Source organism: Scardinius erythrophthalmus (assembly GCF_964197995.2).
Source record: "Scardinius erythrophthalmus genome assembly, chromosome: 11".
Taxonomy (NCBI): domain Eukaryota; kingdom Metazoa; phylum Chordata; class Actinopteri; order Cypriniformes; family Leuciscidae; genus Scardinius; species Scardinius erythrophthalmus.
In genome coordinates, this window is record NC_138231.1 from 44,444,962 (window position 1) to 44,457,209 (window position 12,248).

The 12,248-nt window shown below is 47.7% G+C and overlaps 1 protein-coding gene across 1 annotated transcript; it reads left to right on the forward strand.

Annotated features, from left to right (window-relative positions):
- Nucleotides 1–5,792: 5,792 nt before the first annotated feature.
- On the forward strand, nucleotides 5,793–6,905 carry htr1e (5-hydroxytryptamine receptor 1E; the record flags this gene model as incomplete). Its single annotated transcript, XM_081378275.1, has 1 exon — nucleotides 5,793–6,905. One exon carries the CDS (start codon nucleotides 5,793–5,795, stop codon nucleotides 6,903–6,905), a length of 1,113 nt encoding a protein of 370 aa, XP_081234401.1.
- Nucleotides 6,906–12,248: the final 5,343 nt, after the last annotated feature.

A 12,248-nucleotide genomic window follows, 5' to 3' on the forward strand; every position in this document is an offset into this window, starting at 1 on the left:
AATAAATATTTCTTCTCTGCACTTGAGTCCTTGCACCTTTTTGTATTTACCCATTCCGTGACAGAATGAACCGACCAATGAGGACTCAGCGGAGAAAGAGGGCGCAACCAGTCTCCTGTCCGCACTGGGAGCGGATTCTCCGATTTCAGGAACTAATCTCCCTTCGTCAGCAGGGGACGGGGGTGAGAGAATTCAGTCACGTGTTTTGTAGCGCAGCTGAGGGGCTGAATCTTGACGTGGAGGCTCGTAAAGACTTATTTAATCATGCGCTCGACGAACCGATGGACTGGCTGATCCGATCGGCGTTTGATGGGGTCAGTTTTGAGGCGATGGTGGAGGGTCTTATTCGCCATCAGGAGAGAATGGCCAGGAAGGTGGTCCCAGTTCTGGTGATCCCGAGTCCAGTGGTCCCAGTTCCGGTGGTCCCGAAACGAAGGAGAAGGAAGACTCCCTCCGTCCCAGTCCCGGTGGTCCCGAGTCCAGTGGTCCCAGTTCCGGTGGTCCCAGTTCCGGTGATCCCGAGTCCGGTTCACGTCACGCCTGCCGAGCCTGTGTCTTCGGACAAGATGGCCGCCGCCGAGCCTTTTCACGTCACGCCTGCCGAGCCTGTGTCTTCGGACAAGATGGCCGCCACCGAGCCTGTTCACGTCACGCCTGCCGAGCCTGTGTCTTCGGACAAGATGGCCGCCGCCGAGCCTGTTCACGTCACGCCTGCCGAGCCTGTGTCTTTGGACAAGATGGCCGCCGCCGAGCCTGTTCACGTCACGCCTGCCGAGCCTGTGTCTTCGGACAAGATGGCCGCCGCCAAGCCTGTTCACGTCACGCCTGCCGAGCCTGTGTCTTCGGACAAGATGGCCGCCGCCGAGCCTGTTCACGTCACGCCTGCCGAGCCTGTGTCTTTGGACAAGATAGACGCCGCCGAGCCTGTTCACATCACGCCTGCCGAGCCTGTGTCCCCTGACAAGATGGCCGCCGTCGAGCCGGTGTCTGTTCCTGAGCCTGAGCCGGTGGTGCCAGTTCCAGGGCCTGAGCCGGTGGTTCCAGTGCCTGAGCCGGTGGTGCCAGTTCCAGTGCCTGAGCCGGTGGTGCCAGTTCCGGTGGTACCAGTTCCAGTGCCTGAGCTGGTGGTGCCAGTTCCAGTGGTGCCAGTTCCAGTGCCTGAGCCGGTGGTGCCAGTTCCAGTGCCTGAGCCGGTGGTGCCAGTTCCAGTTCCTGAGCCGGTGTCTGTCCCAGTTCCTGAGCCGGTGGTGTCTGTTCCTGAGCCGGTGGTGTCTGTTCCTGAGCCGGTGGTGTCTGTTCCTGAGCCGGTGGTGTCTGTACCTGAGCCGGTGGTGTCTGTTCCTGAGCCGGTGGTGTCTGTTCCTGAGCCGGTGGTGTCTGTTCCTGAGCCGGTGGTGTCTGTTCCTGAGCCGGTGGTGTCTGTTCCTGAGCCGGTGGTGTCTGTTCCTGAGCCGGTGGTGTCTGTTCCTGAGCCGGTGGTGTCTGTTCCTGAGCCGGTGGTGTCTGTTCCTGAGCCGGTGGTGTCTGTTCCTGAGCCAGTGGTGTCTGTTCTAGTTCCTGAGCCAGTGGTTCCAGTTCCTGAGCCGGTGTCTGTTCCAGTTCCTGAGCCGGTGGTGTCTGTTCCTGAGCCGGTGGTGTCTGTTCCAGTTCCTGAGCCAGTGGTTCCAGTTCCTGAGCCGGTGGTGTCTGTTCCAGTTCCTGAGCCGGTGGTGTCTGTTCCTGTTCCTGAGCCGGTGGTGTCTGTTCCTGTTCCTGAGCCGGTGGTGTCGTCTCCGCCCTGGCCGCCCGAGGGGTCGTCTCCGCCCTGGCCGCCCGAGGGGTCGTCTCCGCCCTGGCCGCCCGAGGGGTCGTCTCCGCCCTGGCCGCCCGAGGGGTCGTCTCCGCCCTGGCCGCCCGAGGGGTCGTCTCCGCCCTGGCCGCCCGAGGGGTCGTCTCCGCCCTGGCCGCCCGAGGGGTCGTCTCCGCCCTGGCCGCCCGAGGGGTCGTCTCCGCCCTGGCCGCCCTGGCCGCCCGAGGGGTCGTCTCCGCCCTGGCCGCCCGATGGACTGTCTGCTCCGCCCTGGCCGCCCGATGGACTGTCTGCTCCGCCCTGGCCGCCCGATGGACTGTCTGCTCCGCCCTGGCCGCCCGATGGACTGTCTGCTCCGCCCTGGCCGCCCGATGGACAGTCTGCTCCGCCCTGGCCGCCCGATGGACAGTCTGCTCCGCCCTGGCCGCCCGATGGACAGTCTGCTCCGCCCTGGCCGCCCGAAGGAGAGTCTCCACCCTGGTCTGTTCCTCCCGTCCCGCCCTGGTCTGTTCCTCCCGTCCCGCCCTGGTCTGTTCCTCCCGTCCCGCCCTGGTCTGTTCCTCCCGTCCCGCCCTGGTCTGTTCCTCCCGTCCCGCCCTGGTCTGTTCCTCCCGTCCCGCCCTGGTCTGTTCCTCCCGCCCAGCCCTGGTCTGATGGAGCGTCTGGTAGTCGCTCCGTAGGGAGGGGGTAATGTCACATGCCTGTCCTGTCTTGTGCTGCACATGGGTGTTTTGTTATTTTGGGCCATGTGCTCATGTCATTGTCTGATCCCTCCCACTTGTTATCTGATTATTGTTTGAGTTTTTCCACCTGTTCCCTCTTGATTAGTTCCCTTTATAAGTCCCCTCTTGTTTGCAGTCTGTGTCGGTTCATTGTCTAATGTTTCCTATTCCCTGTGATTCCCCAGTAAGTTCTTGGTCTGTTTTTGGTTTTGTATTTACTAGTTATGTTTTCCCCCTCGTGGGTTTTGTTTTGTGTTTAGCTTTTCTTTTATTAATAAATATTTCTTCTCTGCACTTGAGTCCTTGCACCTTTTTGTATTTACCCATTCCGTGACAGCTTCAAGCCCCACATCAACTGAAACATACAGTATCACGACTGTACTCAAGTCATTGTCTGTATGAATAGCATTTTAATATGTTTTGAATAAATGTATTTAGATTACTAATACACTTAAAGGCACAATATGTATTTTCCGCCGCTAGGGGTCGCTATAGCCTCTTACAGTAACACCGGCGTATGTTGATGACGCAGTGAATAAGCGGAATATGGAGCTTGTCGTCATGCGAAGGATCTAATAATGTTTATGGATGAGTGAATACACTGATGTGTTTAGCATGACTGTGGTGTGACGCGCGAGTCGCGCAAGTGCTAATGAGAGACAGATCTCAGCGCCACACGCGAGTCCTGCGGATATAAAGAGATGAGGACATTTCATTCTACCGAACTAACGTACCCGCTAGTGCTGAATAATACTCACTCAGGGCAGTTTATTAGATGAAGGGAATGTGTGCGGGAACGCTATCACACTAAACGGCATTTGAGTGTGTTAAAGTTATAATGTTATTCTGTGTGTTAGTTTGGCTGTATGAGACTAGCAGTGAGCGAGATCAACATTAGCATAACACACTGATCATATTCTAACATCTCATCATGTTGAGCTATATCACATTGATTAGTTTTATGTACATTTGTTCACCCGTCTAATAAAGTACATGGAGGAGCGGCGTCTCTGTCGAGTCGGAGTTAGTCGCGGACGCTAGCTCTCGGCATCTCGAAAACGCCACGCCGATATTGATCCTCGTTTTAGTTCTCCTTTCGTCCCAAAGTCTGCTTACCATGATCCATAATGTTTGAGCGAAACATCAACAGCGTGAGCGAGCGCTGCTAGACGTAACGCAGTCGTCCACAAGTTACAAGGTTGCACTATTTAAAATTGTAAATTTCTCTGAATTTACTAATTCTTGGAAACATTTAGGATAATGTAAGAACACAATTGAATGAAATATATAACACTGTGCAAGTGGTTTTTGGATATTTTAATACAAAACATTTACATAATGTGCCTTTAAATGAATCTAGACCAAATGCCAGTCATGCCATGCAGTTTCTGCGCTGTAAAGATGATTTTAGTAAAGCACAATCCAATCCAAATTTTGGGAAATTAATGGAAAATGGGAAAAGATGGAAAATGGGGGATAAGCAATTTAATTTGAATAAAACTCCCAGTCTTAAGGATTTGTGTGTCTGGGTCTGAATCAGGGTTATTATAGTGTAGTTAAATGAAATTCGTAACTTGAAAAGAAATAAACGTTAACTGAAATAAAATATTAAAAACTTTTGGTATCACATACACTATATAATTTTAATTTCAGTTTTAGTTATTTTAGTACATCCAGTTAAACAGTTAAAGTCCAGACAGTTGGACTTTGACATCTATCTTAAGTAAAAAAAATTCAAGCATTTAAAATGTTTTTTTATGGTTTAGTTTTAGTTAACTAACCCCGAATTGTAATCCATTACATATCAAATACTTGTCTTTATTTTTTCATGAGTGGAATCGAGTAAAAGCCTGTGCACATTTAAACCAGGAGTCCTGTCCTGAAGTCTCCTGGGATCTGCTCTGTCTCTGCTTGTTCTCCGCTCGTGAGTTTCAGCGACGGGCTTCACTTTCTAGACGTGTGTGTGTGTGTGTGTGTGTGTGGACAGATGTGCGCGCCGGCCTGTGTGTGACGACAGCCGCTTTAGAAAGATCCCACAACTGCAGTAATGAGTCGGCCTGCGCAAACACGGCTGGCACGGAGGGCTGGATGAGATGAGCGCTGCTCGTGAAGAGCTCGAGGTGATTGAGTGATTGTGAGGCTTCAGCCTGACCTCTGACCTCTAGCGACCGGCCGACCTGTCAATCAAACCTGTGAAATCACAGGCAACTGTTGTGTGATTGCTCATTCATGCGCTATCATTACTGTGATTGCACTGGACCTGAAGGAGACACCTAAAGCAGTTTTGTGTTTGTGTGTGAGAGTGAACATGGACAGAAATACACAGTCTCGGGGGAGAGGAAGGACTGGGTGAGTTTATCAACACTCTCTTAGTTATTAATTCTTTAATGCTGCTGGTTTTATGAATGCTAGTTCGCGAACTACATGTGATCCCTCACATAATGCGGTGCTGGCCTTTACATGCTCATCATGCTGTGATGTAGTGGCCAACACTGTTGTTTGCCATTGACTTGATGGACACTGGGATGTTTTTTTTTGTGTGTGTGTGTGTGTGTGTGTGTGTGTGTGTGTGTGTGTGTGTGTGTGTGTGTGTGTGTGTGTGTGTGTGTGTGTGTGTGGTTACAATCAGTCAACAGTAGTTTCACTCATATCGGCGGAGCACGACTAGTCATGTTCTGTGATCGTGTGTGTGTTGGACAGATGATTTACTGAAGAGATTCAGTGACAGGATCAGCTCTTGGTCCGGTGTTGGCAGCGATGGCCAGTGCTTCAGATACAGTACATGTATTTAAAATATGTATTTGAAATGTAAAATACTACTTTGTATTTTAAAGCCTTTCATGGGCAGGAGTTATTGACCCATTAGAGCGATAAAGAAACATGGACGGTTGAGTAATAAAGAGTGGATATGCTTGATGTTAAAAAGAGTTGTTAAAGGTGCAATGTGTCATTGTGTGTCTGGAGCAACCAATAAACACGGGTTCGAGACCGACTCGGGGCTGTTAGGATTGAAGGCTGAGTGTCGGAGGTGAGCTCTGACGAGAGGGGTGTGTTTGTTTGGGTCGATTTCAAATATCAACAATGTCCAACAGCGTTTCTGAAGAATAGCGCACCTTTAAGATCAAATGGTGGATGGGATGGTTAGAGTGGACAGAGGAAGAATCACTGATATATAAGACACTTGTTAACTCCTCTTCTGTCTGTGTGTTTGACAGGCCGTCGCTGATCCAGCGCAGGAGTCTTCGGGGCTTTAGTCCTGGAGCGGAGCCAGTGGGATTCGGATGGAGATGGAGCGATACCTGGGAGAAAGCGCCGGTGCTCCGGCCAACAGCACCAACAGCACGGCCGCGCCAGGAGCGGCGTTCCCGGCGGAGGGGCTCTCGCAGCGGTTAGCCGTGGTGGCTCTGCTCGCGCTGCTGACGCTGCTGACGGCCCTGGTGAACGCCGCGGTCATCGCTGCCATCTGCACCACCAAGAAGCTCCACCTCCCCGCCAACTACCTGATCTGCTCGCTGGCCGTCACGGACCTGCTGGTGGCCGTGCTGGTGATGCCCGTCAGCATCTTGTACATCACGGTGGAGGTGTGGCTGCTGGGGCCGTTCGTGTGCGAGGCCTGGCTGAGCGTGGACATGACCTGCTGCACCTGCTCCATCCTGCACCTGTGCGTGATCGCGCTGGACCGCTACTGGGCCATCACTAAGGCCATCGAGTACGCCCGCAAGAGGACGGCCCGGCGCGCCGCCGCCATGGTGGCCACCGTCTGGCTGATCTCCGTCTTCATCTCCATCCCGCCGCTGTTCTGGAGGCAGCGCGGCGCCGGCTCGCAGCAGTGCATCATCGAGCACGACCACGTGGGCTACACCATTTACTCCACCTTCGGCGCGTTCTACATCCCCATGACTCTGATCCTCATCCTGTACTCGCGCATCTACAGCGCCGCCAAGACGCTGTACCAGAAGCGCGGCTCCTCGCGGCACCTCAGCAGCCGCAGCACCGACAGCCAGATCTCGGTGAACCACTGCCGGGTCACGCACGCCTTCTGCGTCTCGGACGTGTCCAGCTCCGACCCCGCCGCCGAGAACACCGCCCGAGCGCAGTCCTTCGACACGGAGGCGGAGCTGGACGAGAGGAACCAGATCTGCACGTCTCGGGAGAGGAAGGCGGCGCGGATCCTGGGCCTGATCCTGGGAGCCTTCATCCTGTGCTGGCTGCCGTTCTTCCTGAAGGAGCTGCTGGTGGGGCTGATGCTGCTGAAGCCCTCGCCGCAGGTGTCCGACGCCCTCACCTGGCTGGGCTACGTCAACTCGCTCATCAACCCGCTGCTCTACACCAGCTTCAACGAGGACTTCAAGCAGGCCTTCAAGAGGCTGGTCCGGCGCAAGGAGCACACATAGACCTAACTGCGATCAGAGCGCTCCGGAAGCTGGATTCATATATCTAAACGTTGCGACAGCACACATGATGCAGTGTCCTTGGGAAGAGTGGATTACAGTTTTTTTATAAAATCCAATAAAAAACCACTGTCTGCTTTTCTAGCACATCATCTTTTGATTCCTGAGCGACGGCGTGAACGGCACAGTGGTATTTCTGGAAGTTGGATTCGTACGTCAAAACCATAGATTGTAAAAACATATGGGCGTAGTGTGCGTGACATCACCCGTAGTGTTTCTGAAGAGCGTTTTTGAAGCCCAAAGTGGGCGGAGCCGGCCGTCGCCATCTTGGCAGCGTCACTCCCGGATAAACGGAAATGTGCAGCGAGGCGGATTAGCTGAGGTGACGCTAACACTAACAGACAAACGGCTAGTAGTGACATCAGCGGCAATCCACCTGTCACTCAAGTGGCCACGCCCTTAATTATGCAGAACTTTATGGTTCATGGTAACGGATGAGTTATTAAAACATTCACCCCCTCACAGTCGTCATGAAGGGCAACATTAGCTATATAGACCAAAACCACTTTTTGCACCAGACTGTAAACATGTGTTTCTGCTGTAAAGTTGGGCATTTTAACATGGAGGTCTATGGGATTGACTCTCTCCTGCAGCCGGCCTCTAGTGGCCAGTGGATGAACTGCAGTTTAATCACTTCAGTGTTGGATTCAAGAGAGAGACCGGAAGGTTGGCGCTTGGTCTAAACGTCCAGCAGGAGTAAGGAAAGCACATATGATGCAGTGTCCTTGGGAAGAGCTGATTACGTTTTTTAAATAAAATCCAATGAAAAACCACTGTCTGCTTTTCTAGCACATCTTCATGTGATTCCTGAGCCACGGCGTGAACGGCACAGTGGTATTTCCCTACAGCGTACTTCCTCCTGGAACTGGAGTGTGGACGGGACACATCCAAAGGGCTCGTTCTGTGTTTTTGTATGTAACTAATAACTCATTATTTCATTCTCATTCTTGGCTGAAGCATTTGATTGGTCAAATCTGTGTAGTGCAACATGAGTCATCGACATTATAAACTGTTTTCCAGGAGGAGAAAGACGAATAAAAATACTTGTAATACTAGTTTACTTTTTTTTTTTTAAGTTGATGAACTTTAAGTTTAACATTTGGATTGCATGCAGAGTTTTCAGGTCTGTGTATCAAATCTAGCCCAAATATAAAATCCCAACATCTGCCACTCCTGTACCTGAAACACACGAATTACAGCCACAGGCGTGTGTTATACACTATATAAACTTGAAAATCACTGTATAGTAGTAAACATAAAATATAATTTATGCAATACTTCAAACATTTAACTCGCAGGAAAACAATCAACCCAAATTTAAACTGTTACCTCAAACACTACAACATTATTGCACTCAAAATCATGCATCTCGAAACACACTGGATCATCCCTAACTCCGGCAGCCTGGGTGTGGGGTTCAGTTCCCATCATGCACCGCGGCTGAAATAATAATGATTGATTTTATTGTTTATGAACTTTATTGTTTGTGTTATTGCAATGCTGTTGTTCATTTTGGCTCAGCGACTTCATGACGGTTTATGATGTGCATCAAGAGGTTTATTTGGAAAATGTGTTTCCATCATAGTTTATGCGCATGTCGTCTTATTGGATAAAAAACTATCCAACTCAATTTAGTGCATACATTTATATGCACATTTTTGGAATTCATTTATTTATTTTATTTATTTATTTTGATGCCATATTCCAAAATTCGCATAAGAATAGGTGGGTGGAAGCTTAGCTAGAGTCATTAGCCGCGTTTCCATTACAGATTTGCACAAAACGTTTGCGATATTTTCTAAATGTCGATAAAAACCAACTGCGAAATCACGGCGTTTCCATTAACCGATGAAATGCGACTAAAATGTAATTTTTCCTCTTGCGATAATCATTCCACAAATCATGCCACCGGATGTTAGTAGGGTTACGTATATCCCAGCCACCGCTGGAAGGAGATGTGTGTGTGTTATCCAGCATAAATGTCAAGGAAAGACCCTTACACTGTGAGCGGCTCATATGAGGAGTTTCTGCGTGTTTCTCCCTCAGATCTGCTTCAAGCTCTCCATAAATTGTGGCATTTCTTTGTTGTTTAGAATCCAGTATTCCTGTGATTCTTTTGTCTTTTATGAGTTTATTAAAGAACTCTGTCTCGTCTTCTGTCCAAACACACCGTGTCATCTTTAAATAATGATCGGCTGTAACATACGCCAGGTGTAAATGCACACAAATTGAAGTTTCAATTGCAGTTTTGTGAAATATTCCTTTTTCGAATTGCCTGAAAAACCACTTCATGTAAGAGTAACAACTTTTTTACAAAATATGGGAGTTTTTGTGAAATTGACGTGTTTCATATAGGCGTATTTTGAATTCGCAATTTCAATTTGCACAGTTTGAAGGGTAATGGAAACATGGCTACTGTGGTTTGAGTTTTGGAGGTCAAGAACGCTTCAGGAAAGATCTCTCTTTGGCATGTGTTGGAGGGAGGACACACTCACACCTGCACACCTGTACCTGTCTATGATGGGTTTGATCCACTCATAGATCAGCTCATCGTGTCAGAACAGTGGGCAACAGGATTGTGTTCTTGACCTCCAACACTCAAACTACAGTGATGCCGTGGTGCATGATGGGAAGACGCATCTCGCTTGTGTGGTACGACATCTGAAGTGCTAAACTCGAGTGTGTTCAGTAAAGAGCTGTTTCCCAGAAGGCCCTCCAGACGCCCTGCTCCCCTCGGCCAGACACGAGGACGAGACGCTCTTCACATCTCCCGTGCCGTACACCGCTGGTCCTGGTCATGTGATCATCATCGCACAGGAAGCTGGCACAACTTAAGTTCATGGAAATTTAAAGAGACATGTTCATAAAACTCAAAAGCATTAGAAATATCCAAATGCTCATGAATATTAATTGATTTCAACTCATTTGTATAGTTTACCCGAGGGTTTACAGTATAGAGAGCGAGCAGTTGCTCCCACAGTACAGAGGCCTTGTCCAGACACACACACCTGCGGTCTTGGCCACTTGAGAGTGTGTGTGCGACAGGAAGAAAGTGCTCAAGACTGTCCCATGTCTTAACAGTGCTCTTAATGCACACTAAACACACACTATCTCCGACACCGCTCCGGAGCGTTATTCCAGGCTAAGCGTATCCCATCATGCATTATGTTCGGGAACTCGTGTGCCACATTCCACTGTAAATTAAATTAATTAGATACATATGATTTGATAGTAAAAACATAAAGTGTTGAGTATGGTGTGTGGAGGCCTGTTTTGTACAACATTTAATTTACTTAATTAGAAGCACCACAGTTTTAAATAGTCTTCTGTGAGTTACACAGCGACGACTGAACAGACATGTACAGGTTTATTTTAAAATGCAAAGTGTTGAAAATATAATAAATAAAAGCTCTGTAAACACTTGCAATTTTTGCAAGACTATAAGTGTGTCCCATCAAGTAATCAGAAGATCTACACACACTTGCAGTCTTTACGCCTAGTTGAACACTTTGGCCGAATAGAGGAAATACATCATGTAAGTAAAAGAGCACAAGTGTGTGTGTGTGTGTGTGTGTGTGTGTGAGAGTGTGTGAGAGTGTGTGTTCGGACCAGGCAGTGGGAAACGATCCGTGAGGTCCTGCTCATGAGGCCCAGCGCAGACACACACACACACACACACACACACACACACACACACACACACACACACACACACACACACACACACACACACACACACACACACACACACACACACACACACACACACACACACACACACACACACACCACCCCTCCAGTGACTGGGGGGGGATTTCTACAATCTTAGACACTGAAGACTGGAGTAATGATGCTGAGAGTCCAGCTCTGATCACAGGAATAACTTACTCTTTACTGTATATTCACACAGAGAACAGCTGATCTACACTGGAGTAATATTACACTGGTTTACTGTATTTCTGGTCTTGGTGAGCAGAAGAGACTCTTTTAGAAACATTAAAAGAATCGACCTATAGACATGTTCACAGCTAACACACAGACAACGCCACAACACTATCCTTTAGGTGTTTATGACTCTTTAAAGATCTCACTGCATATCTAAACACTCAATGCATTATTTTGTCATTTCAATGCAACTCAAGTATATTTCAAAGGCAAAAGTTATGGCTTATCAATCTGAATATGTCCATATGTGTCCTAATATACTGAATAAAACAAAGATAGAAATCACATTAGATAGTTGTCTTTCACCAGAAGTGGACAGTGAGGTGCATCTGAAATCATTTCTCTACACATTCATCTCTACATTAAACTAATAATGTATGCAAAATTATTCTTTATTCAGAAATATTCAGGCGTTTTTTATTTCTCTTAAATAAAACATGTTGGGAATATTGTGTTCATTGATAATCCAGTTAGTCTTCCAGGACGTCACATCATATCTCACACACACAGACATCGGTGTGTATTCTCGTGTGTTTTATGAATTTTGTGTTTCGTGGTTTGAGTCAAATGCTTTATCTTATTTGATTTTAAAAATCTAATCAGTTTGATCATATAAAATGCCATAATCGGGCGATACTGATAAAGATACTGGAAAGTGTTTTCTGTGGTAAATGAGTGATAAATACAATCAAAGGTCAAATGATGTGGTTGAAATGGAAAAAAGAGACACTTTTACCAGAAATAAAGGCAGTTTTACTCCTTTCTATAAGCACACTCTATGATGAACTGCTTTCTTCCTACACATAATGATCTTATTCATGTGTGTCAACAACACACACACTTGATGACCATGCTTTAACAGAGACGTGTCATTAATGTGCACACTGAAAGCAGACAGTCAGCAGATTTAATTAACAGTCTCTGAGATCAGATCAGTTTAGTTTAGATGAGCGGCTGTGAGCTTCTCTAGTTACTCGCTGTCTTTTAATGTTGTAGGAAACAGTTTATCTGAAGAAAAGAGCTACACTTTAAAGGGTTCGATAGTGTGAAAGATAGGCTATACTGTAGGCTACTTCATGCTGGACACTGACTGGCTTATACATTTGCAAAAATAAGTAAATGAAAATAAATAAAATAAAATTATAAACTCCTGTCACAGTCCATAAGACTTCTAGAACGAAAACAAATCTAGAACGAATTTGAATGTTTCAGGTATTTTCTCCAAGCTAGTGGTTACACCAATTATCTCAAATTTTACATATAATTATTACCTAGTATTAACATTATTTTCAAATAATACATGACGAGCTATAGTTTGATATTCTACATACTTAACATGAA